This window comes from Dama dama, chromosome 19, assembly GCF_033118175.1.
Source record: "Dama dama isolate Ldn47 chromosome 19, ASM3311817v1, whole genome shotgun sequence".
NCBI classification, from domain to species: Eukaryota; Metazoa; Chordata; class Mammalia; order Artiodactyla; family Cervidae; genus Dama; species Dama dama.
Window position 1 is genome coordinate 83,276,733 of NC_083699.1, and position 27,780 is coordinate 83,304,512.

The 27,780-nt window shown below is 47.3% G+C and overlaps 1 protein-coding gene across 1 annotated transcript in view; it reads left to right on the forward strand.

The window, feature by feature from the left end:
* The window catches only part of EPHB1 (EPH receptor B1), a 449,527-nt gene that overhangs the window by 156,170 nt on the left and 265,577 nt on the right, over positions 1-27,780 (forward strand). The window contains exon 3 of the mRNA XM_061167645.1: positions 2,762-3,443. Within this exon, the coding sequence (XP_061023628.1) occupies positions 2,762-3,443 (682 nt within the window). The remainder of the gene's footprint in view (positions 1-2,761; positions 3,444-27,780) is intronic.

The window sequence follows — 27,780 nt, forward strand, 5'->3', positions numbered from 1 at the left end:
ACAGCCTTTCCCCAAACAACGAGGAATTATTTTTCTTTCTCTCAATTTCTTGCCGCTCTTTCCCTTTGAATATACAGCTGTATTCCCCCTAATTTGCTTTGATCACTCCCTTAGGAGCTGTCATGGAATCAATTAGATCTGTAGACTTTTATGACTCCAGGTCACCCAGTATGATTCCTCATTTTACAGATGAGAAAACTGAGGCCCAGAGAGGTTAATGTTGGAAACAATTACCTCTATTGGGTCTTATAATACCAATCAGTGTCATTTTCTAAGATAAATGTTCTCAATATCCCAGCTCCACAAGAGTGTAAATCCTCATTCAGTCTATTTAGAGACATGCTGGTGGTGACAGCCTTAGTGTTAAGATGAGCCCCAAATGGTGAGCTTCCTGTCCTGCTCTCACATAGCAGAGCTGCATTAGTCTTGGGTGGCTCAAGGTCCCCACCCTAAGTGGGCCTCAGGCTTCACCTCTGCATTGACAAAGGAGCCCCATGTTCGTGCTGAAACCTCATACAGCCCAGTGAAATGATGTATCGTGAGAACTGCTGTGTTTAAACAATTGCAGAACAGCAAAGAAAAAAAAAATCCTGTCCTTCCCTCTAAAGTCATGTAGGGTCAACTGGGAAAATGTAATTTCAAAACAGCCATGAAAAGGGAGGGAGGTTTGAAAAGTTGAACTAAAAAAACTGCTAGCAATGACTTCTTCCTAATGTATTTACTTTCTGATTCCAAATAACCAGGCAAGCAGAATGTAACTTTAACAAACACATTTAAATAGAATATAATAACAACAAAAAAGTCTAAAGAAGGAACAAAAAGTGTACCTTAACATCTAGAGATTAGATAAGAAATTAAGCAAAGTGCAGGTGAGGTTGGCTGTGTGCAAGGATCCTGGAAGGAGCCCACTAAAACTCCAGGCTGGGGAGGAAACTGGGCCTCCTGAGAGTGCTGGGAGGGATATGGGGAGGAGTGTCACTGGGGGTCTCTGTACAGGCCTGAGTGGGCAGGGCCAGGTCCCCAGGTGCTCTTTCCTTTGCTCCATGCCTGGTGTTCAGAAGCCCTGGTACAGTTTTGAAGGACAGCCTAGCCTCTGCCTTGCCTCTTGCTCCGACAGAGAATTAATTCTGTTCAGGAAGAAATCTTAGTGTATTTCCCATGTAACACTTGATTAGTTTTTGGTTCTTTTAATGAAGAATTCTCATTTATATATTTCAACTGTACACTGTGAATAATAATCAACTAACACTCATTGGAAAAGACCCTAATGCTGGGAAGGATTGAGGGCAGGAGGAGAAGGGGACGACAGAGGATGAGATGGCTGGATGGCATCACCAACTCGATGGACATGGGTTTGGGTAGATTCTGGGAGTTGGTGATGGACAGGGAGGCCTGGCGTGCTGTGATTCATGGGGTCGCAAAGAGTTGGACACGACTGAGCAACTGAACTGAACACAATATTTAAAGATATGGTACTGTTTGGTTTCTTTTGTCATCACTGCTAATTAGTCAAGGATCTTTATCTATTTTCTCTTTTCACTTTAGGAAGTGGAATTTCTTCTGCCCCTTATTTGCTTTTTTAGCAAACACACACTGGAACCTCCTGGGAAGACCCCCAGTTCTTGAGGTCAGGGTTCTGAGCACTCCCCAGTATGGGCAGCTGCTTCCTCTCTCAGAACAAGGAAGAAAGAATGATCCAGCAACTTTTCTTTGGCCCCCAGGGTAGCTCATGAAGGGAGCCATGTCTTTATGGATCTACCCTCTTCCCTTATTGCCTATTACTAAAATAAGTTACTAGGTGAATTTCTTCATTCAAAGCACTTGTTTCTGTCTCCTCTCTTCCCCATGTCCTTTATGGCCACGTGAGCATGGGTGAGTTGAATTGAATGAAGAATTGCACCTATAAATTGGTGATGGTAAGCTAGTTCTTTGGGGAACTGTTGGTGTGGTTGTGAGACATTATTTTCCTTCTGATCCCCAGGACTGCTGAATAGAAGAGAACTCTTTTCCAACAAGAGTCACAATTGTATTTCCCTTATTCTGAAGCTTTCTTTACTCCCTAAGTAACACCTTCCAACATTCTCTTCCACCACATCTTTGCTCAAAGTATGCACACAAGGAAGCTTAATTTGCTTCATTTAGGATCTCTCAGCAATTCTGCTCTTCCCAGTTTCACAGTCTAGCTCTTTCAAAGAGATTGATATTATAAAACAAAAGTTTTTGTGAATCTGTGTTTGTTGAAATATTCTGAAAAGTTTTATGTTCATAAGAGTTTTGGAGATATAAAGGAGTTGTACCACACTAAAGAAATTACGTTCAGAAATGAGGATTTCCTAGGTGGATAGAGGTGACATGTGGTCAGACCCCTGATCCCCGGAGTGACTATAGAGAGTGGAAGCTATGGAATTGAGGATGAAAGTCCTCAATGGGACTCCAAGCTGCAGGTGGACATAATGTTCCTTGTGGACATAGTGAGTCATTGTCACAGCATGAGAGTTGTGGGTTAGGTGATGGGAAGCTTTGTACAGTCAAGTCTGTTATATTTTGGGATGGACTACATAGGAATCTCCTGAAGTGTGCTCATAAGGAGATCTTTAAATGCAAGTTAGGGTTAAGTGTGTTCATTTCTCAAGTCAAGCCGTTACACTGGTGAGCTCATAAGGCCCCCTCAGTGCCAGACTTCTCTTCTGCTCTGCCTCTCCTTGCCTTCTTACTCTCTGTTTTGTGTTTTTCATGTGTGTGCCTGGCTTGCTCGGTACAGTGGGAAGAAGTCAGTGGCTACGATGAAAATCTGAACACCATCCGTACCTACCAGGTGTGCAATGTCTTCGAGCCCAACCAGAACAACTGGCTGCTCACCACCTTCATCAACCGGCGGGGGGCCCATCGCATCTACACGGAGATGCGCTTCACTGTGAGGGACTGCAGCAGCCTCCCCAACGTCCCCGGCTCCTGCAAGGAGACCTTCAACTTGTACTACTATGAGACTGACTCCGTCATTGCCACCAAGAAGTCGGCCTTCTGGTCCGAGGCCCCCTACCTCAAAGTGGACACCATTGCGGCAGATGAGAGCTTCTCCCAGGTGGACTTTGGGGGAAGATTGATGAAGGTCAACACAGAAGTCAGGAGCTTTGGGCCTCTTACACGGAATGGTTTTTACCTCGCTTTCCAGGATTATGGAGCCTGTATGTCTCTCCTTTCTGTCCGCGTCTTCTTCAAAAAGTGTCCCAGCATTGTGCAAAACTTTGCAGTGTTCCCAGAGACCATGACTGGGGCGGAGAGCACATCTCTGGTCATTGCTCGGGGCACGTGCATCCCCAATGCAGAGGAAGTGGATGTGCCCATTAAACTCTACTGCAACGGGGACGGGGAGTGGATGGTTCCCATCGGGCGCTGCACCTGTAAGCCTGGCTATGAGCCTGAGAACAGCGTGGCCTGCAAGGGTAAGCCCTGAGGCTCTTGAGGCCTCTCCTTCCTGCAGCAAAGAAGTCAGGAGTCAGGAGTCCCCACGTCCAACTCTGATCAGATAGGGACAGAAGAGCCTAATGGCTTCTTCTAAAGCTCTGGAGAACCTCCATCTCCAGTGCTAGGCCTGATGGTTTTCCAGTTGTGTTCAGCCAGAATTTCTGTATTCGGGGTGGGGGAAAGAGATGGGGAGAATTCCAAACGGGGATCATAACTTAATAACCACTCATGTATATTTAGTTTTGGGAACACTGACACTTATATTCTATCTCTCTTTCTCCCTCTTTTAGACACAGACACAGACTCACACACCCCTGCATCCTGTCTAGCCCTGTGCTCTGAGGCATGGATTATTTGGGTTGTCATGGATAAGTCACTCAAGGGTAATTGAGAAGTGACTGAACTTGGAAAATATTTTCGTTCATTTCAGTCCAGATCCCATATCACTCAGCTTGGTACTGAACCCATGCAGCTCATTAACTCAAAGCCTCCTGGCTTGGCTGTCTTCCTCCAGGGACTTAGTGCCAGGCCATGGGGCAGGGATGGGGCCTAGCATTAGTAGGTCCTGAAAGGAGATGAATGTGTTGGAATGGGGGTGGGATAGTACCATGTTTTCTGTTAGCTTTGCTTCAGGATGTTACAGAGTGATGGTGACTTTGCAGTTGGGGGTGTCAGGGTACCCTGTCCTCATACTGGCCCTCTTTAGTCCAGGAGAGCACATGTCCAGTCTATGGCAATAAATATGCTGAACTGGCTGGAGACTCGGTCTTCTCTGGGAGTTAATAGAAGGATCGAGAGGGTCCATGGCTCATCTGTTTCCTGAGTACGTGAAGCCAAACAGGGGGGAGCCCAAAGTTGAAGAAGAGAAGACTATTTTCCTTTATTTTTATCTTTTCCTTGTGGCCTTCAAAGTTTCAGAGTCTTTCAAAAGCAAGGTTTCCTACACAGACCTCAGAAATGACCACCTTGACCCTGACTCCTTACTTGGGTTGCCCCAGTCCTTTGGGGACCACTTGGAGATAGGGGGAGCTGTGCATGCATGCGTGCTCAGTCTTTAAGTTGTCTGACTCTTAGCAACCCTATGGACCCTAGCTCACTAGGCTTCTCTGTCCATGGGATTTCCCAGGCAAGAATACTAGAGTGGTTTGCCATTTCCTTCTCCAAGGGATCTTCCAGACCCAAGGACTGAACTCATGTCTTCTACACCGGAAGGTGGATTCTTTACCGCTGAGCCACCAGGGAAGCCTGGGGGGAGCTATAGTTGCTCCATTTTCTCCATCATGAGCTTCATGCCAGCTGTCCCCTGTTGCCCTCCCCACCCTGCCTGAGCAATGGAACATCCTTTGTGTGTCTCCTTCTCCACTTTTACTCACCCACCACCTGCAGGTGAAGCACCAGGCACAGTATTGCTATTGCGCACCAGCTCTGCGATCCTTTGGACTCAGCTAATTGCCTGGGCTGGGGCATTCACAGCCTTTCTGAGGCCTGCTGAGAGCGGGGAGCTGCGCCTTTGTGTCTTTATTGGATTTCTTGGTTATGGTGCCCATGATGGATGATGTGGAAACGGGGGAGAGAGTGCCAGATCAAGTGATGAATCAACACAGACTGGTTTAATCCCAGCCGGCCTGGTCCCACCATGCTCCCCTGTCCCATTGGTTGGGGGTGGGAGGGCAGTGCCCTCTTGAGCATGTGCCGGGTCCGAGTGGGGACCCAGGCCAGGCTGAGTTTAGTTGCAGGTGCCACACTCTTGATAGCAGGGGTGATTTCTCCTGACTTCAAAGGGCTGCTATCCCACGCTTGCTGGCTGGGGCCCTTGTTTTTCTCATTATTTCCTGAGCAGAACAGCAGGAACCAGAGCAAGTATTGATTGGTTCTGATTTAATTGGGACTCTGGGAACAGGCTCTCATTTCTCTGGGCTAATCAGAACTTTTCTTTTTTGGGGGGGTTCTGCAGTGCTTGCTGCTTCTCGGTCACCTCCTGTGGTTGTCCTGGGAGGGCCTAGGGGGGATAATATGTAAAACCAAGTGGCTGCTTTCCATTCTGTCTACCTAGCCTCAGCCTCCTCCTGACGTTTGGTGGATGTTCCTAATCTAGAGCTGTTAGGAACCTGACTTGACTTCACACTCTGCTTGCTGCAAACTCATTGGAAGCAGGAGGAGATAGGGAGCCCCAGGCACCATGATTTTGCCATTTCAGAGACACAGGAAACCACATAGTGGTGGCAGTTCTAAGAGCAGAGAGTAGCTAGCCAGGCAGTACCATAGGTCCTGCAGCCCAGCAGCCTGGCTGGGCTCAGCGCTCTAGAAAGGCACCTTTTATTCTGTCTCAAGAATTTTAAGCTGAATCCTCTGAATTCTTTGCTTTTGGCTCTGCTAGTAACTTGGGCTTGATGACTGAGACCAACCTCCCCTTCTCCATGGCTCACAGCAGTGGGATGCCCAGGGAGGTGAAGGGCCTTTGGGCAGATTCTGCACTTTTTTGATAGGGATGGACAGTGCTTGGGGAGGTATTTGTAACTGGTTCCTGGGGTGTATCTTCAAGGCAACATGCTCAGTTCATTTTGGATTCTCATGCTGGGCTGTCAGGTGGGCACCATGATCCTCCACAATTGCCTGCCTAGTACAGCCTGCTACTGAGAGCTTGGAGATCGGTGGATGCAGTAGAGACTTGCGGGTGAGAAAGAGCGAGTCTCCATCAGCGGTCCTGGTAAGACCTGAGAAGGAAGGCGAGCTGCTCTCTCTCAGCACAGCCCTGAGAATTGATGCCCCGGAACCCGGCTGGGAGAAGCCGGGATGGTTCCATGATTCACACAGTTGTGTCAAGCTGATCAATTTTCTTTTCTGGATATTTGAATCTGAGCTTTTGCATGAGTTGAATCTATGGGGTGGCAGAAAGCATATCCTTTGTATTGTTTTTCTGGCAGGACAGACTTTGATCATGGGCAAGAATCTTATTCTGACTTTCACTTTGCCTCTGTTAAACCCGTGCCTGTCAGAGTCATGGTGACCAGTTGCTTGGTTTTGCAGAAGCACCTGGGGACCAATTAGGTGGCCCAGCCAGCAAAGAATGGTCTTGGCCTAGAGCTATTCCTATTGTGAGGAGGGAGGGGGTGGCAAGCAGAGGAAGCCACTGGGGAACTTGCACATCAGAATGTGCAGCAAGCAGCTCACACACTTTTTAGAGGCTCCATGGCCCAAGGCCTGTTCTGGCCTCATCCTTTCTGTACACACAGGTTAGACCAATCAGGCAGAATACCAGAAGCCTGTTGACCCCACCACTGACTCTAACCCATCATGCATTTATCTCCGTGAAACTGTTGATTACTAGCAAAATGATCTATCTACCCCAGCTTCAAGTTTTATGCTGATAGTATAGCCGATTAATGAGAAATCATGGCTTTGTCTTTATACACCCTCAAGCCTTCCCTGCTCAGGTTGATGGCTGAGTTGATTCTCCATGTGAGTCCCTGTAGCCTGACTGTCATTGGGCCAGGGAGACCAAGAACTGGTGCTTGGCAAGCTCCCTCTGTGTTGCGGCCCCCAAAATGTTGTGCTGGTCTCGGAGGTCAGCTAAGATCATTCCACCTCTGGATTTTGGCAGGGCCTTGGCAGTTCCTAAAGAAGAGCATTTCTGTTCTTGGTTCTTCTATCCCCTGTTTCATGTCTCTCCTGTTCGCTGGTATCCATCAGAGCCCTGCCTTGGATCCTGAGACCTCATGGGTGCTGTCCGTGCATGTCCCCGACCTTCACCCACACTTCCCTGCCCCTCCCCCAGTTCTCTTTTTCCTTCCTTCCTCCCCTGTTTTCCTTGGGAGGGACTGTTTTCCGTGGTGATTTTCCACCTACATATAAATTCTTTCATGCCTGAAAATCCAAGAGACATTTTGAACCTTTCAGTAATTTCAGTGCCTTTGTCCACGTGAGCAGCCAGGGAGAGAACCAGTTTATAAACCTGGGGAGCTAAGACAAAAAAATCTGCAGAATTCGAAAGGGAAGAAAAATGTATCTAGTTTAGCTCCTCGTGGGAAAGAGAAGTTTGTGGGGCCTATTTCCACCTCCCTTAGGGTTGCTGGTCCCAGCTCTAGGTCTCCTCCTGCCTCCTCATCCTGGGTGTGTGTGTGTGTGTGCACGCGCGTGTGCAGGTGACCACATTCAGGGGCACTGAAGAAGTCTTTCTGCTCTGCTCTCTGGCTCATCAGCTGTTGGGTGGTGACTGAGAAGAAGGCCATAGCCTAGATACCTCCTCCTAGGCCCCAGGGATACACTCTCAGCTCAGGGCTGGGGAAGGCCAGAGACATTAACACCACAGCCCTGAAAGATGAGCTTCATAATAGGATTTCCCAATAGGCTACTTCATTTAGAAACCTCTTGGGCCTCCACGGTGGCCCTGCCCAGTGCCCTCCAGAGAGGACTCTGATGTAATAGGCTGCATGTAATGGGCTGTGACCCCGGCATGAGCAACAGCAAACAGCTGGAAGGATGCTGTCTGCCTCACCGACTCTAGCACATTGTGTGGGGGTGCACAGCCCAGATCTGGGGGCTGCAGGGGACAACCAGGGAACGGGGGAGGGGCAGCTCTGAGTTCCAAATCCCCTTGTGCTCTGCACCACCCTTTCTGCCTTTAAAGGACAGGTTAGAAGTACCCAGATTCCACTGGTGTTAACCAAACAATCATGATTCTCCCAGGTCAGTGCTGAAGTTGCTGAGAATGTTCTGGGCATGATAGCTGTCCTGGCTAGAAGTCCATGACTTAGTAAACATTATCAAAGATGATGACAAAGGCGCCACAGGATCATTACTGAGGTGGTTGGGTACATCACAGCGTGAGCAGTCCAGTTTGGGCCCATGTAGAACTATGGAGTCTGAAACAACCCAAGCTGGGGTTGAAGTGGGCAGGATACCAAGAGGCCAACTATTCTGACTGCCTTATTTATCCATGGAAAGCGGGCAGACAGAGAACATCACTGGGCACCAGTCTGGGGAGCCCTGCTGGGTGATGTCAGAGTGGGATCAGAACTCAAGTCTGGGAGGCCACTGTGTGCCTCTGCTTCTGAGACTGGTTTTTCTTAAGATTAACCATCCTTGGATACGCAATGTCTGTTTTCAGGAATAGCAACCCTCTCTCAGCTCTTCTATGAACACTTTCTCTGTATCTGTGTCACCCTTTGTGTTTTCTTGGGTCCGGGTGCTCCGTGGAACTGTGCTCTGTGGTTTTATGTTTCCACACTGTACAGCACAGAGCTCCATGTTGACTACCCCATCTTCTTTTTAATCTCTCTGGAAGCAGTACCATCTCTCAGTACTATGTCAGATGCTCTGACATGTTGACCTGCTTCTGGACCATCCACAGGGTCATGGCATCAGTGGGGGTGGGGGGTGATTGACACAAAGCTCCCTGGGAAGGATGAGGTCTAAAGGCTTTGTGCTTCTAGAAAAGGGCAGGGAGGGTGGCAGGGCTGCGGGATGGAGTCCTGGTTATGGCTCTGTAATTGGCCTCAAGGACCAGCATGGGCCCCTGAGGCAGGGCTGTTGTCAGACTTACCCCCTTTTCTCCCTGGTCCTGCCTCTCTCTAGAGCTGGATGGTCTTGTGTGCAGAACCTGAGCACACATATCTCAGCACAAACTTCCTCAACACTTTTGAGTTTGAAGTGTGGAGAAAACTCCCAGTGAATCTGAACTTGCCTGGAGGGTGGTCCCGCGATTCTGGGTCCCAGGAGCTCTGATGGTATGAGTTTGGTTTCCATGCTTTGGCCTGTGGACAAGCTGTGTTGACAGTCCCCTAATGCTCCTGGGCCTTAGTTCTCTTTTGAATCAGTGGAAGAAGTGCTTGAGACAGTCAGCTCAGGGCAGCTGCAAAAGGGGAAGGGATACATCCCATCTGCACACCGCCGGGAGCAAGCCTTATTTTGCCAATGGAACTGTGGCAGGGATGTTGAGAGAGGGGCACCCTGGCCTTTCCCTAGGCGAGGGGTCTCTGCCTGCAGGCGCCATCTGTTCTGTCCTTGCTGGCTGAGCTAAGAGCTGGAGTACCAGTTACCTGGTCCGGTGGCTGCAGCTGAGCCCTCCACTCTTGTTTTAAGGGCCAGTTAATGAGGTGGATATGATCCTTGGGGCCTGCTCAGGTCACTCCTTGCAGGCCTTGGTACTTGTGGCCTCCAGTTCCTCAGTCTGGTTGGATTCCTCTTGTGAGTTCCTGCAGATGCAGTGTCTCTATGCTCACTTCTTTCACTAGGTTCTTATTGAGCACCTACTGATGCCAGGCCCTTTACACTTAAACACTCAGATGGAACGATTTTACTTCTGAGAATCTACTAGAATCTTAGCTCTTAGAAAGTGCTTGCCATGTCCAAAGGGCAGGGTCACGAGTGGCCTATGGAGGGTGGCCCCTCTCAGCTAGGTAAGGCCTCTGAGGACAGAGTCCAGCCCACCAGATGACACGTAGTCTGCTTTCCCACTGTGGTCCGCCACCTGCTCTTGGACACCTCCAGTGATCTGACACTCAGACTTCCAGAGGCAGCCTGGTTCATCTCAGAGCCCTTCCTAGGACTGAAAGGAATCAGAGGCCCATTGCTCTAGACCCTGGGGTGGAACTTTTATGCAAATCTCCCTTATCTCAGGTTACTTTTTGTTGTTATTTTTTAAATATTTTGAGCAGGTAGGACATGAAATTAAGTTATCCTGACTCTTGTCTTCATCAGATCCCTCACTGTTTTAGTTTCTGATATTCTCTTGTTAACAGGGTCCATGCATTTGCACATCCAGAATACAGACACATCCTTTCTTTATTTGCACGGGGCTTACTGCACAGGGTTTTTCTCTGAGTTCCATCCACCCACCCCGATACCCCGAACTCCCTTTCTTACTTAACAGTGAAAGTTAGGAGTGGTTTGGTTGTATACTTATGTAGAGATCTGCCTCTTACTTTCCAATGACTATGTAATATTCCATTGAATCAATGTACCTTTATTTAATTGGCCCTTCATTTATATACATGTAGGTTGCTTCCTGTGTTTTGATATTTCTAAACAATGTTTCGGCAAACATCCTTGTGCATTCATCTTTGCACTTAGGTGTGAGCATATCTGTGAGATAAATTCATTAATTAATTTATTCAATGAATATTTATTGAGGACTTTCTGTGTGCCAAGCACTTTTCTAAGAGCTAAGAATGCAGCAGATTCTTTGAAGTAAAATTGCTGAATCAGAGTATATACATTTTTAATTTTGATAGATATTCTCAAACGGTCCTCCAAAAAAGACATTTTCTACCGATTTTTGCTCTGACCAACAAGTTTTAGAGTTCCTGTTCCTTATGCCTTTGCCAAGATAATAAAATATCAATTGTTTTTATCTTTGCCAATCTGATAGATGAAACTGGCATCCCACTGTGGTTTCCATTTGCGTTTCTCTTACTATGAGGGGTGTTGAACTTGGCAAAGTTCCATAAATTGCCTTGTTGGGGAGCTGAAACATGAATATTCTTATGTAACTCATCATTAGATCAGGTAAGTTTGCACACGGTAGTCAGTTTGGAGTATGCTTACTCGATGACGTGGTCTACCCTTCGCTTTCTAGCCCTTTCCCTTCTGCCCTGAATCGCACCCTTCACACATTCTTTGCCCATCTCTCGCCTCAGGACATTTTGGTGCATGCTGTATACCTGTTTAAGTGTTTCCCTGACTGTGGTGGGGGAAAGGCGCATTGGGGTGGGACAGGACAAGAGCCGGTGCTGGTGTGGAAGGGCCATGCTGTCCTCCTGGCCCGTCTCAGGAAGGCCACTCCAGCCAGTTTGGTGGGAAGCACAAAGCCTTGATTTTCCCATCCTTTTTCTCCTACCCGTTGCCTCTTCTGAGTTCCTTGCTTCCCCTCTGGCATGCACCTCTCAGCTCTCCCTCCTTGGCCCAGTCTCTCCAATCCACATCCCTTCCTCTTACTCTCCCAGCTCACCTCTGGGGCCTTGGGGCTCAGCCCACTGTGGTGCCTCCCACTCCACCACCCCTGAAAAGTCAGCAGCCCTCAGCCCCGACCTCCTCCAGCTCCTCTTCATTTCTGCTGCAGCATCCCACTCTTATCAGACCTGCCACCCCTTCCCCAGCAGCCCTGAATCTGTCTCAGTCCATTCCCTGACCACGTGTCTAGTCCAGCCTGCTGATACCTCAGGTCTGCTTGTGCCAGTGGGCTTTGTCTTAGCCCCAGGCTATTGCTCATTGCCTCCTTCTCTTCTTGGTTTTTGTCTTCAACTCTGCAGCAATCCTTTCTCTCTGGGGCCGGGGACTTCCCACCTCTCTTCCTGGCCTCAGCCCCCCTCTTCCTTGTCCCTCGCCTTCTCATCTTCTCCTCTTCCCCTGTTTTTCTTCTTCCCTCCCTCCCTCCCTCCCTTCCTCACTACTTTTCTGTTTGAATATATTCAGGTTGAAAGATGAGTCAGCCTAAAAAAAAAGAGTAAGTTAAATAATAAATTAAAAACCTGGCATGAAAATAGGGCAAAAAGCAATAAAGATAATATGCAAATGACTGATGTTTAAAAGACTGCTGACCTGGCTTGTCTATCTGGGCTAAGAGAGCAGCCTATAGGCTCTGCTGGGCAGTCCCGTGTTTCATTGTCAGATCACAGTGATGGTTCTGATTCAGGTATGGAGCAAACTTCTCTGGATTGGCTTCCAGCTTGCATGGAGGCACTAATGTGGCATGGCTATCATTTATAGAGCACTCACTATGTCCCGATTTCTCTGCCAAATTCTTTTTCTGCATTATCTCTTACATCCTCGGATAGCCCCGTGAAGTATACAGAAATCATTATGCTCACTTTTCAGTTGAAGATACTGAGGTGCAAAAAAGCCAAGTAGCTTTGCTGAGGTGATACAGCATAGGATTCTGAGGCCTGGCTAATAACCACTGTTCTGTATTTCTCCCCAGAAGGAAGAAGAACAAGAGTCTGTTAGGGGCAAATTTGTGATGTGTGATGGGAGCTGGGGTTTCAGTGTCCCATATGGACTGAGATAGAAGCCTTCGCTAAGGTTCCCAAAGAAAAGCCATCAGAGTCTGATTCGGATTTCCCATTGGCTGGGGATGAACCAGGAGGTTCATGGAGTGACCATACACATAGTACATATGAATCGAGACACACCCCTCCGCCTCCATGGTCAGCCCAGCTCTCCCTCTTCTCCCCCAGCTCCCCATGGGCAGGGCCACCCCTGATGTGCCTCTTTGTCCTGAATGCCTACTCTGTGCCATCTGCTAAATGAAAACCAAACGAAACACACTGAAAGCAAAATTGGTGGGAGCAGAATGTGAGCTGAGGAGGAAGATAGGCTTTGCAAGTAAGTCAGACAGAGGAAGATGAATATCATATGATGACCCTTATATGTGGAATCTAAAAAAATGATACAAATGAATTTATTTACAAAATAGGAACAGACTCACAGACTTAGAAAACAAGCTGATGGTTACCAAAGAGGAAAGATGCCAGCAGAGTGATGGGGGGAGAGATAAACTGGGAGTTTGGGATTGACATATATACACTACTATATTTAAAATTGGAGAAGGAAATGGCAACCCACTCCAGTATTCTTGCCTGGAGAATCCCAGGGACAGGGGAGCCTGGTGGACTGTCGTCTGTGGGGTCGCACAGGGTCGGACATGACTGAAGCGACTTAGCAGTAGCAGCATATTTAAAATAGATAACCAACAAAGATCCACTGTACAGCACAGGGAACTCTGGTCAATATTCTGTTACAGCGTAAATGGGAAAAGGATTTGAAAAAGAATAGATACATGTATATGTATAACTGAATCACTTTGCTGGATACCTGAAACTAACACAACCTTATTGGTCAACTAATCCAATATAAAATAAAAATTAAAAAAAAGATGTGTAAGAAAACATCTCAGGAGCATTTGTAGCGTAAACTCCAGGAAAGCCAGGCAGGCAGAGAGTGCAAGTCCAATGACAAGCCATGTACTTGGAGAGGTGACAATGGCAGAACCAGATGGAGGATGTAACCAGCGATGGCAGAGGCTTTGTCTGTCTGTTGTCCAATAGAGTGACACGTTGTGCACACACAGCACACACAGGAGAAAATCAACAGAATGATAGCAAGTCCCTACATCTTGAAACCCTTTCACTAAAAGTTGATGATAATGTGTCAGTTTGACAGAGGACATAAGGTCAGTGCAACGTGTGCGTTTCAAGTGGAAAATGACAATCTGCTCTTTGCACAAGATGGATAGAGATTCTCAATGAAATTGTATGGAATATGCAAGAACTCTGCCAAATCATGAACTTGGCAAAAATGTGCCTGTTCTGGGAGTTAGGCAATTGGAGGGTTTCTATTTGGTTTCTCGGTCTGTCACACACATGCCTGTGTTGATCCGAATGTGGAGGCCCTTGCAACTTGGGCTTCTCTTTCCTCGCTGGCTCTGTTTGTCTTCCCCTCTGCATCTTTGGCCAATTTCCTCTGTCTGCTGTTTTCTTTTCCTCCATTTATTCTATTCTCTTGTCTGTCTTCTTTCTGGACTTGATTTGAAAAAAGAGAAATGAGAAGACACATTCCATTGGTAGAATTTTAATGAGTGAATGGCTAGTTCCATTCATTGTTTTTATTGTTTTCCCTCTAGAAAGCTGTTTAGATGCAAATTGCAAGAAAAAGTTCCTTTTTTCCTAGAGGGAAATAAAGGAAATCAATGTTTATCAGTGAAATCAATTGTAAATATTATGAGTAATTTTTGTCATAAAATTATTAATATATAATCACACATATTGATAATAAGGTCAGTTGTTTAAAAGAACAGTTGCTTTTTTAAAACAATATCTTTGTAGGCTGCCCTGCTTCTCCATGCTTATTTCTTAATTTGTCTGGAACATACTCTGCTTCTTTCAGCTTCCTCAGCCTCACTCGTGATGATTCTTGGCTTATGAGAATTCTTTCAGACTTTATTTTTTCTTATCATCTTTTAAATCTTTCAGTCCAGGTACTAATGAAGAACTAGTAACCATAGCTGTTTGTGGTTTAAACATACCCAATCAGGGTGACAGATTTAACCTTTCAGGCTAGTAGTGCACCTCCCCTTTTGCAGGTCTCTCTACCCGCCTACCCAGCCTCCTTACCTCAGAGTTTCCTCAATGAAAACTCAACTATTTGGGAGAGTGTTTCACCTTTGGGGACTCGCCTTTCCATGGCCCTTTGCTTTGAACCCCATCAAGATGCACTCAGTGCCCCCCCTTGCACCTCTGTGGAGTCTAAATGTGAACTCAGTCCCAACTCAAGCAGCAGGCCCCCTTCCCTCTGAGCCCTTTCTGCAGCCTTGGGGGCAATGGATGTGCTCTCCAGAGAGCTGATAGCATCAACACACAAGCCAAATGGACATCCATAGCCCACGTCTTCCTGACCCAGGAGGAGGAGGCAGAGGTGGCGGGACACCCTGGTTCCCTGAGTCCTCTCTCTGCCCTGGTTCCCCCAGAAGGCCAGGCCTCTTCTAGCCTTCTCCTCGCTGGCCCACCCCCTCCAACCCCCGCCTCTGCCCCAGTCCCCTTTCCCGCTCCTAGCTGAGTGCAGACCCTTCCTTCTGGGCCACAAAGGGCTCTGTAGACAGACATTGTGTGCTGTTTGCCAACACGGGGGCCCGGGTACACGGAGGGGGCGAGGGAGAAGCCAGCTGCTCTCTCCTTTCACACAGACCTTTGCTTTCTCCCTTTCAGTCTCCCCCCCACCCGCCCCCCGCTCTCTGTCTTTGAACATGCATACAAAAATAAAAAAGCAGTTGCTAATTAGAGCCAAAGAATGAGCGTGAGCCTGGAAGAGGGGGGCAGCGGAGGGGCCAACTCCCCTGCAAGTCAGCCATTGAGGGAAGGGCGGGGGCACCTTGGAGACGCTTGGGAGGGAGAGTTTGACAAAATAAGCAACAAAGCGTCTTCAGAATGGCAAAGAGGGGCTTTGTCTTAACCTCCCATCCTAAGAGAGAGGAAAGAAGAAATGACAGAGTTTCTTGTAAACTCCCACTGCTGGCGTCTCTTCTTATCTTTGTCTGTCTCTCAATAGCCCTACAAACAATAGACTCTTTTTGGGGGCCACTTAAGTCTATCCTTTTACTGGTAATTTTGTTCTGGCTGATAGGTGGGGAATCACTGGTGTGAGGGGGCCTTCCTTATGGAGGAGCTGCTGAGTCATCAGGCTGCCCCAACTTAGGAAACCTCCTCTGACAAATCAAGGCACTCTCCTAGGGCTTTTTTCTCACCCAGTCCTATTCTTGGTTCGCCAGGCAATTTCTGTTCCCAACCCTGTGTCACTAGGTTCGCTGAAAGCAGCCCAGTTGCCTGGTGTGTGACCAGGGGAACAGCAGCCAGTGTTAGGACAGAGCCCAGCTCCGACCCAAGGTCTTTGAACGCACTGCAGGCTCACAGAAGGTTCCAGATACCAGAGCAGTTAGCACCTTCCTGGCAGTTCTGTTGTGGCTTAGAATGGAGTGGCCCATGCTTCATTGGGCCAGGGTCACTCTGAAGGCCTGGAGGTGATAGGGGGACCAGTTTGGAGAGCTGGAAGTCATGAGGAGAGAGGGTTACCTGGTAACTCGGCCTGTCTAGAGATGCAGTTTCTCCCAGCATATGGTGAACAAACTGATGACGCAGATATGCCAAAGCTTTGACGTCAGTGCCTGGGCGTTGAAAACATGGGGGTAATTTTCTGATTTCTTGTGAATGTAAACAACTGAAAAGGAGAAGAGTGTGTCAGCGTGATGCATGTTGGTACTAACTAGTCAGGGAGGAAGAAAGGAAAAGGAAATAGAATCTGGAAAGCAAAGATTATAACTAGCTCATTCTTTTCCACTGGTAGCTGTTTAGGGTAATGGCTACATGTGACAAAAGAGACCCCACTGGAATCTGCTGGGAAAATCCCCCAATTCTGGGATGAGATCTGAATTTTTCTGGAGTCTGTATGGACTGTCTAGTACATAATGTACTTCCCAAAGCTCAGTGCATATTGTCTTAACCCTGCCCAAGGACTCCTCTAGAAAACAAGGGCTTGAGTCCATATTCTATGCAATTAGCCAGGCCACAAAGCCATTGAGAAAACGGCCACTGATGGGTAGTTGTCAAGAGCTGGAGACAGAGGACTTCCCTAATGGTCCAATGGTTAAGAATTTGCCTTGCAATTCAGAGGAGGAGGGTTCTGTGAAGACACCACAAGGATCTGGCCAGGTAGAGTTCGCCTGAGATCTTGGCACATTGCAAGGGTTAAAAATGGATTTGAGGTTATTAACAATTCATTATTAAATAAACCAGAGCATAATTTTCTATCTATGGGGCTGGTTCTCTTGAGGCATAGGAGAATTGTGGAAAGAATGTGATATGTTTACAGAGATCCAGTGAATATTAGGAAGGCTTAGATAACATGATCTGAGTCAGGGGTACAGAAAGTATTTGAGTCTCCAAAGATGGTAGAAGTCACTCATCTAGTCATCAGTGGATATGAGTTTGTCCGGTTTATCACTGAAAAATTAATTTTTTAAAATTCTTTTTGCATTTTGTAGTAACTTTAAATTTTATTGAAAAAATTATCATACAGAAAATTAAACTTATTTTGGTGGACAGTTTTATGAACTTTAACACATGTGTAGATTTGCGCAACCATCATAAAAATTAGGAAACAGAAGAGCTGTCTTATGCTTTCCTTTTCTCTCCATTCCCTCCTCCCATCCCCCGCCTCTGTTGATCCAGGATCTGTTCATCACCATTATATTGCCTTTTAACATTGAATGATACAGCGTGCCAACTTCTGAGATTGGCTTCACCATAATGCTGTGAGCATCATCAAAGTTGATTTGTGTCGGTAGTTTGTTCCCTTTTATTGCCAGTGATATTCCATTGTATGGATGCACCGTAGTTTGTTCACCTGCTGACAAACATTTGAATTATTTCCAATTTTGAGTGATTATAAATAGTTTCCAAAAACATTCAGGCACGGATTTTTGTGTATACGTCATTTCTCTAGGGTTAATACGCAGGAGAGGGATTGCTTGGTCATATGGAAATTGTACATTTAACTGCCAGGCTGATTTTTCAGAATGGTTGTACGGTTTTGCATTACCACCAGCACTTGCCCTGAATCCTTGTCAGCTCTTGGTATTGTAAGTATTTTTATGTTAGTCATTCTAATTGGTATATGATATCTCATGGTGGTTTTAATTTGCATTCTCTAGCAAATAATGAAGTTGAATATCTTTCATGTGCTTATTTGCCATCTGTTTATACTCTTTGGTGAAGTGTCTATTCAACATTTTTGCCCACGCTTTAATTAGGCTGTTTGTTTCCTTACTATTGAGTTTTGAGATTTCTTTGCATATTTTGGATGCAAGTTGTTCTGTTGAACATGTGATTTGAAAATATTTTCCAGTTTGTAACTTGTCTCTTCTTTCTCTTAACCGTGTCTTTTACAAAGCATTGTTAAGTTGCTCAGTCATGTCCGACAATTTGCGACTCCATGGACTGCAGCATTCCAGGCTTCTTTGTCCTTCACTATCTCCTGAGAGCTTACTGAAACTCATATCCATTCAGTCAGTGATTTCATCTATCCCATCTCCTTCTGCCTTCAATCTTTCCCAGCATCAGGGTCTTTTCCAATGAGTCGGGTCTTCACATCAGGTGGCCAAAGTATTGGAGCTTCAGCTTCAGCATCAGTCCTTCCAATGAATAGTCAGAATTGATTTCCTTTAGGATTGACTGATTTGATCTCTTTGCAGTCCAAGGGACTCACATTTTTTTATTTTGATGAAATCCAATTTATCCATTAATTTTTTATGGAAGATTTTACTTTTTAGAGAAATTTTAAGTTCAGAGCAAAATTGAGAGGCAAGTACGTATATTACATACCTTTCCCATATACCTGCTGCTCCCACATATGCATAGCCTCCCCCATTATCAACATACTCCCCAGAGTAGCACATTTGTTACAATTGATGAATCTACCCTAACACATCATAATCACTCAGTTTACATTAGAGTTCACTCTCAAGGTTGTACATTCTGTGGATTTGGACAAATGTGTGTTATGTATGTCCATCATTATAGTACCATATAGGGTACTTTCACTACCCTGAAAATCATCTGTGCTTTGCCTGTTCATCCCTTCCCACATTATCGCCTGGCAACCACTGATCATTTTACTGTCTCCATAATTTTGTCTTTTCCAGAATGCCCTACAGTGGTAATCGTGCAGTGTGTAGCCTTTTCAAATCACCTTCTTTCACCTGGTAATATACATTTAAGGTTTCGCTATATCCTTTTCGTAGTTTGACAGCTCATTTCTTTTGAGAGCTGAATAATACTCCATTGTCTGGAGCATTTATCCATTTTTCCAATTTATCCAACCAATTATTTTTTCAGTTGTTCCAGGATAAGAATCATATTTTTGGTTTCATGTCCAATAACTCTTTGCCCAACCCCAGGTCACAAAGGTTTTCTCCCAATGTTATCTTCTAAAACTTTTATAGTTTTGTGTTTTATATTCAGGTCTGTGATCCATTTTGAGTTAGCATTTGTTGAAAGTATGAGGTTCAGAATGAAGGTCATTTTGTTATTATTGTGCCTGTGATGTCTAGTTGTTCCAACACCAGAGATGATTCCTTCTCCTCCAAGCCTTTAGTTGATTGTTACCTTCTCAGTGGCCCCCGCCCTGACCACCCTACTTACACTAGACCACCCTTAACAACTCTCCTGTCTACCCTACCTCGCTTTATTTTTCCCGTGGCACTTATCATCCCTAGCGTAGTGTGTAACTTTTTGTGTGTATTATCTGTCTCTTCACACTAGAATGTGTACTGCCTGAAAGCCGGGATATTTGAGGGTGTGTGGGGAGGGGGAATTCTTGTTAACTCATGTGTCCTGAGTGATTGACAAGAACTGGATTCATGGAGAGGCTGGGGTCCTCCAGGCACAGGGCTGCAGGACGAGAAGGTACAGGGGTGGCTAGTGGAAACTCCCAGGCCAGGTCAGATCAGAAGTGAGTTGTATAGAGCCCTGCCTCACTCGTTCATCAGGCAAAACAGGTTTGTCAAACACTCCACCCCAGCTCTCCTCTTCCTCACCCGCCTACCGTATTATTTGAGGCCAGTAAGAACTTAAGCAATTAAAGTTTTCCTCTACGTCTAAAGTATTTGTTCCTCGAAACTTAAGCTTTATCCCCCTTCCCCCTTTAGGCCTCTTGAAAGAAAGAAGGTGCTCTAACGCTCTGGGAAAATCATCTTAAATTCTAATCAGCCCTGGGTGTTGGAAGCTTCTCAGAGATGAGGTGTTGGCAGGGCAGAGGACGTGCAGGGAGGGCTGTTTAGGAGGCGAAGTCAGCTAGCATGCAGGTTTCCCCTGGCTGACAGTGCTTCTGCTCCAGCGATGAGGCTTAACTTATCGAGGGAGAGGCCCAGGGAATCTGAGAAACAAGCGATACGAGAAGAGGATATGGAGAGGCCAGAAGAAAAGAGGGCAGGTTAGGTAAACTGCAATGGGGGCTTAGATCCTGTTGTCTGAAATGGGACCTTCTGCATGCTGTCCCCACCCTGAGTCCTGGCATCACTTTCTCTCCAGTGGCAGGTGGACAAAATGTATGACTTTGTGTCTCCCCTGGGGTCTGCTCTGGAAGTTCTGTATAGAGGGAGCCTGGGGCCACTTCATGCTTGGGTGGGTGGGGAAGGCCTGACCTGGCACTTGAAGGCTGCGTTTGCGAAGCAAGCCCACTGTTCTTTTTTTTAATTATTATTTATTTATTTTTGGCTGTGCTAGTTCTTCATTGCTGGGCTCGGGCTTTCTCTGGTCATGGTGAGCAGGGCTACTCTCCAGTTGCAGTGGGCAAGCTTCTCATTGAGGTAGCTTCTCTTGTGGCGAAGCACGGGCTCAGTAGTTGTTACCCACAGGCCCAGTTGCCCCACAACATGGGGAATCTTCCTGGACCAGGGATCGAACCTGTGTCCCCTACATTGGCAGGTAGATTTTTAACCACTGGACCACCAGGGAAGTGCCCACTTCTCTTAAAGGGAAGGATAATTTAGGGTGTGGGGTGCTGATGGGAACCAGAGGGGAGGCAGTGTCTGTTGGGATCTGGGTGCAGGAGGAGCTGGCCCTTGCCCTTCCTCACTGCACGAGAACTGGTTCCCTAGATACAACCCCACCTCCCGCCCCAGGAGGAACCTGTCAGGGCCCATGGATCGTGACAGCAGCCGACCGTTCAGCAGGCCCTGCTCTCTGATGATCTCTAGACAGCTAAGGCTCCTGACCTGTTTGTAATCTGGTCACATACTATGTTTGTTCTCAGAAAAGCAAACCCACTTTGTCTCCTATTTCTGTCTCATTTCCACCACTGGATAGACCAAATCAGCTAATTTTGCTTTCTGATAAATTTGCTCCAGTTCAGTGGGAGGCGCTGCTGATTTTGAGTTATCAGACCTGTGAGGATGGGGGAACCTAACTTGTAATATTTCTTAAGTTATACTTTAATGAAGACACCTATTAACACTTGTAATAATTCACAGAAAGGAAGTCCGAGCAGATCTGGTTTAAATGTCTTCCTTTCTCTTTTTTTTAAAGAAGTGTTACTAGTTTAAATGGAGGTCTTAATTACAGATCAGAAACAGAAACTTGCAGTGTCTGAGAATTGCCTGAAGCCTGTTCCTTTGGCCACACCTGTCTCCCGTGGTTCCTCTGGGGGAAGACCTGCCCAGGAAGAGCCGTCTCTCCCTCTTGGGTCCCCTTCCCACCAGAGCATCCTTGCTGTGAGTCAGCGCTGGGTGCAGGGCTCCTTAGCTGTGCAGAGTGCTGGGATCTTTCTGTCTTTCTCTGAGAATCTATGTGTGATAATGTCACAACAGGGTTATAGATATTGTGGTGTGATTTAAGTGTTTGCGTGTGCGTGTGCTAAATTGCTTCAGTCATGTCCAACTCTCTTCAACTCTGTGGACTGTAGCCCACCAGGCAAGAATACTGGAGTGGGTTTCCATGCCCTCCTCCGGGCGATCTTCCCAACCCAGGGACTGAACCCACATCTCATGTCTCCTGCACTGGCAAGCAGGTTCTTTACTGCTAGCACCACTTGGGAAGCCTGATTTAAGTGTTTACATTCAACAAATAAATGCTTTTAACACAAAAACTGCAATACTAGATGTTATGCTACCTGAAGGTACTTGCAGGGTTTATGAGATGTGCACACGTGCAGCCCCTTAGAGGCAGGGTGGCTTGTACGGGGTATGTGTGAGGTTGTGATGGACTCCTCATGCCAGTCCTGTGACCCTTCACTAAGTGTGAATTTGAGGTATTTCCCGAATGGGAGTGAGCCCAGGTGGCCCTCCTACCTTGCTCACGACAGCCTGGCTTGGCCCCTGAGTCTAGGGGCCGGGCAGCTCTGACTGAGGGGTCACTTGCCCACCCGTGCCTCCAGCTGGTCCTCAGCAGCATCTCCATCCCTGAGGATCCGAGTCCTCTTCTTGCTCTGTTTATAGCCCTGGTGGGTGCTCCAGGGACAGAGTCATTTGGAGTCTGATTCAGAGGACTGGTGATCTGATGAGCTGGGAGCTTGCTGACCCAGTCACTCTCCATTCCTGGGTGTGGGGAGTGAGTCTTCCTATAGGAGCCTCTCCTTGTGGCACCCCCTGTGGGCTAGATGCTTGTGGGCACCTGTGTGCCCTGACACCCAGGTCTGCAGCCTGGTCCAGGGGCAGGCACCCAAAGGGGCTACTTCTCTGGCTGTGCTGAGAAGCAGGGCCCCTTGCCTTTCCTGGGGAGCAGGACAGGAGGGCCTGATGGCGAAATTAAGGTCTGGCCAAGGTTCAGGCCAGGAGGCCTGGCTCAGCTTGATGGGAATGCTCTCTTCTTCTTTATTCTGGGGAAGCCCACTACAGGTCTGGGAAAAAGGTAAAGTTGAGAAGAGGAAGCTCTCCTTGTCTGTATTCTAGTCTCCCAAAAAGAATCAACCGAGCAGAACTAAAATGCTCAGGAGTGATGGGGTGGGTTGGGGAAGGGGTAGTTAAGGAACCTGGGGAGAAGATATTTGTGGTACAGTTCATCCTAGAGGAAGCACTGCAAGGCTCGAGTAGGGGAGCATGCCCCATCTCTTTGGGGAAACGCTGAGATGTGTCTGACCTGGAAAAACAGAGACACGTTTTTGCAGGAGGGATAATCCATAGACCAGCGGGAAGTTGGTGATGTGGTGGAGGGGACAGACTTCAGAGAATGCTGTGGAGTGATTTAGAGTTGCCTCCGAATGGAGAGTGTGTCCTGTCCCCCTGCGTTTTTGTTGGAAACCCTGTCAGCTGCAATGGCCTCTAACCAAACTCCACCCCAGTACTCCAGGTTCACCCCATCCCCAGATTCATCTTCCTAAATCTCAGACTTGCTCATTCATCTCTCTGCTCACAGACTCTTACATCTCCTCACTGCTCTAAGCACATGTCTCAGGCAAGCTTTTAAAAGTGCACATATACCTGTCATGGTCCAGGCCCAGGTTGGAAAAGAACTTCGAGATACGAGGCAGGATGAAAGGAGAGTAAAGTTTATTAGTGTAGGGGAGGGAGGGTCACTGCCATACCCTGGGCTGGCTTCCTGAGAGTCAGGGAGAACTGACCTTGGACGTGGGTCCTTGGTTTTGTTTTTATAGCCAGAGGGCGAGGAGTGGGGTAGAGGTCTTGTGAGTTATTTGCTAATCGGATGAGGTACCTATATGAGGCAGGAGAGTAAGGCAAATACCTCTTGCTTATATGGGATAGGAGGGAAGATAGGCCATACTGCTCAGGAGGGTCCAAAAATTCCTCAATAGTTACAACATGGGGGAATGGGCAATAAGGGTTTTTTTTTTTTTTTTTTTCTGTTGCTGTATTCTAAGACCCTTTTCGTTCACCTTGTTCTTTTGTATTTGGGGCACCACTATACCCATGATTACTGCAGAACCCAAAGCTCTGTTAAGAGAATAGACTCTGGGGCCACACTCTCTGGCTTTGAACTCTGTCACCACCACCTACTAGCTATATGACCCTGGGTAGGTTACTTTGGTTACTTGGTTTTCTCGGCTGTAAAATGGGCATGAGAGTAACCTATTTCCTAGGGTGATTGGGAGGACTGAACGAATTAATGCTTGCAAAGCGCTCAGGGCACTGCTGGCTCTCAGAGAGTGGTCAGTACAAATGAATCATCGTTATTGTTTTCCAGCTCTCACAGGTAGCCTGCTGGTCCCCCTCCCCCTTCAAGGCCAGGAATCCACATTTTAAATCTCATCAACCCTCCAAGGCCTGCCTGAAATTCTGCCTCTTCTATAAACAGTTTTTGATTTCTTGCTCCAATTGCCAACTGGACATAACTGACTTTTCTGTCCACACCTGTCTCCCAGCACATTGCCTGCTCTCCTCCTGCCCCTCACATACCAGAGACAGACTGTAAGCCATTGAGGGGTCCCAGACCTGTCCCTTGTTCTTCCGTCTCCGTTTCTTGCAGGGGACGGGCTCTCAGTGCTTCTCCCAAGTGAGCAGCTGGCGCCTCCTTCTCTGCCTTCCCCGTTCTCCCCATGTTCCTCCTCTCCCAGCCTCACCTGGCTCGCTCTGTTCCTCTATTTGTCCTCCCCTCTCAACCACCTTGTCCTTCTAGCTTCTCCTTGTTTCTCTGACCTCCCCCACCTCGCTCTTAATGAGAACTTTCGCACGTCATATTGATTTGGAGTTTTAAAAAGCCAGCATTGATTTTTCTGGGGGCACTTTTCATAATCTTATATTTACATGTAGGAAGAAAGCTGTTTCAGAAGCCAGTGACTTTGTTCTGTTGAGTTAGTAGTCGAAGTTGCAAACTCTTTTTTTTTTTTTTAATTTTTATTTTGTATTGGGATTAGCCAGTTAACAATGTGATAGTTTCAGGAGAACAGCAAAGGGTCTCAGCCACACATACATGTATCCATTCTCCCCCAAACTCCTCTCCCATCCAGGCTGCTACATAACATTGAGCAGAGCTCCCTATGCTATACGGTAGGTCCTTATTGGTTATTCATTTTAAATATAACAGTGTGTACCTGTCCATCCCAAACTCCCTAACTATAGGCAACTATAAGTTCATTCTCTTTCTGTTTTGTAAGTTCATTTGTGTCATTTCTTTTTAGATTCCACATATGATAAATGTCATATGATATTTCTTCTTCTCTTTCTGACTTACTTCACTCAGTATGACAATCTGGGGGTCCATCCATGTTGCTGCAAAGGGCATTATTTCTTTCTTTTTAATGGCTGAGTAATATCCCATTGTCTATATGTACCACATCTTCTTTAGAGGTTGGAGATTCTTCTGGAGACTCAGAGAACTCGGGGACTTCAGATGCCACATCTCATGAGCTGGGATCAGGGTGAGAGTCTGGGAGCAGAAAGCATTGGGCAGGAGAGGCCTTGCACCCTGACCGGCCTTGAGGATAAGGGTAAAGAGCAGGTGTAGAGCTGGCTGAAGACCAAGCAGATGACTGTCAGCCCCTGGGGTGGGGGCAGGCAGGGTGGAGGACCATGGTGGGATTTGCTGATGAGGCTCTTGCTGCTCTGGCATCAGACGGGTTGGTCTCATCTTTCCCCCACAGAGCACATGGGGATCCAGCGCCTGTGCTGAGGGCCCTGCCTGGCTCATCTCATCTAATCCTTCAGTAACCTTAGGGGGCCGGTCATGTCATTTACATTTTGCTTTGTGGGTAAGATGACATTACAGGAATAAAGTTAGGGAAGGGCAGTAGGTTCAAAAATATGATCTGTAAAGATGAAGTAATAGAAAGAGCTAAGTGGGCAGAGTGATGAGGGAAAAGGCAGAATCCTGCCTCCTGGAGGATGCCTGTGTTCACGCATGTGGGCTGCATGACATCTTTTTGGGAGTGACGTTGGATATATATAAATAAACCGGCAGAATCAGGAGAATAGATGAAGATAACAGATGAAGGGAAAATAAAGGCAGGGGTATAAGATGATTTGTAGCTGAAAGTCCTGATGCCCATAGTCAGAGGTGGATCCTTCTGCATGGACTGCTTGATTGTCACCAGTTCTGCTCCTCCCTACCACTCCCTGCTTGGGTTTTGCAGCCAGGAGTTGTGACCAGCCCTACCCACGTGAGTTCTGAGCTCTATGGAAACAGCCTGGAGAGCAGTAGCCTAACCACATCTCATCTGACCTGGGCTCCTGGGCAGGGGCAGGGAGGAGGGGTCAAGGACATGCTGGGTGCACGCAGCAGCCCCTGGCAGATGTAGAACAGCTTCATCACCATGCTCAGTAAAAGCAGTGTGGGGCAAGAACAACTTTTAGAATAGCTGAAAAGAGATCAAACCATCCTGAAATGACACAGAACCCTTGGCCTGGTTGCCAACTTTTAGATATCATCTAGGCTTAATTGTGGAACAGTTTTGCCCTTTTTCTCTCCCTGGTTAACTCCTTGGCAGTTTTTGGATTTCAACTTAGGGGTCACTTTATTCAGAAGCCATGCCATCTCCTCCTGTGTGCCTATGCTTCTCTCCATGACCCAGGCATACTTTTGTAATACCACATGCAGTTCCCTAAATTTGCACCCTACGGTGCCAGTGCCAGGGAAAGAAAGGTCAGGGCTTGTCCTTCATCACTTGGGCACTCTGTAGCCAAAGCCCTAAGAAAAACAATAATCCTACTGAACAAAACCAGTAGCCGAGATAAATCTCTGTCTCCCGTGGGTGAAGGCTTTGTAGCCTTGAACCCTGGGGCCCTGCCTTCTACTTGGAAATGTAAGGTCTCTGGAAGGCATTCACTTCTTGTTGAGACCCAACTTGTCAAAATTAAAAATATGAAGCTTCCTTATGACTGTTTTAAGATAGGCAGCCATGTCTTTGAGGCTGCCTCCATTCCCACCTTTATGGCTCAACAGAGGGGAGGAGCCAAGGTACTTGAAGCTGCTGAATGGCCACGACTTATACTAAAGGAAACGTGTGCAGACTTTCAGCCCATGCTGCACATCACAGAGGGGCCTACAGTGTGAGAGCCTCAGAAAATCCCCAGTTACTGGCCAGAAGAGGGGCGGGAGCTGCAGGAAATTCATTCGAGGAACAGTGGATGCCCTGTCCTGCACCCCATTCATTGTCCTTCTGTGGCCCACACCATGCCGACACCCCCCAAAACCTACACTTTCCTTTCAGGAAAGATAGCAAGTCTCAAAATTTCTCTCTCAGGAACCAGGATACCCTCTGGTCCCTCTCCTTCCCACGTCCCCCACTTCAGTTTCTCAACATCACCCTGAGGATGTTCAGCCTTCGTGAAGTTGTGTTGTGTTAGTCGTTCAGTCGTGTTTGACTTTTTGTGACTGCAGGGACCATAGCCTGCCAGGCTCCTCTGTCCATGGAATTCTCCAGGCAAGAATTACTGGAGTGGGGTGCCATTCCCTTCTCCATCCTGAAGTTAGGAGTTCCCAATTTGCTCTTGGGGTGAGAGGGGCCAGTTTGAATGGGGGGGGGGGGGTGCTCCACACTAGGGTCATCCTCTGTGACTCTCTCTGCTCACCCTCACCCACCCCAACCCTGACTTGACTTTCCCAGCTGCTTCCTCTCCCATCCCTACCGTGGGTGGAATGAGTTTTCCACTCTCCCAAGATGCCGCCTGGGTCGTCCACAGAAGGTGGAAGGGTGGTGGCCTGAGCCCAGTGAATGTGGGAAATCTTCAGAGTAGGAACAGAGCCTCCAGCCTCCCTGAGCTAGGCTGGAGGGACGACTCTACCTGTGGAGAAAGAAATCAAAGGAGAATTTCCTGTGTCTTCCCCATCCTCCATTTTTCTTCCCACAGTGTCCAGGCCAGTGTGGAGGATCCGTGGGACTGTGATGGATACTGAAGGAGCCTGGCATCTCTGCCATGCTTACACATCAGCCTGTGGCTGACTTAGCCCCCTCTGAGGGTCCAGGGTCTGCTTCCAGAACATCAAAAATTGGAGATCCAAACTTTTCCCTCCTCCCACAGAATCTTCCATCTCCCCAAGCCATTGAGTTGCCAATTTCTGTATCTTCTACTACTCGAGATCTCTGGAACCTTCCCTTTCTTTTGTTTGCCCCTATTCTACTGCAGTTTGGCCCTCCCTGATCACACTGGCTCTGGTCCTGGCCCCTCAGTGCATCTTCCACACAACTGCTCCAGGGGTCTTCCCAAAGAGTAAAGCTGGTCTTGACCACATATGCAAAACTCTTTAGGTCCCTTCGTGACTTCTGATGGATAAAATCTTATGCAACCCATCCCCCATGGCACCAGGGCATTTAGTAATGTGGTCCTTGACTTACTCCAGACCTGTCTCCTGTGGCCCCACCTCAAGCTTCTGGCCGAGAGGT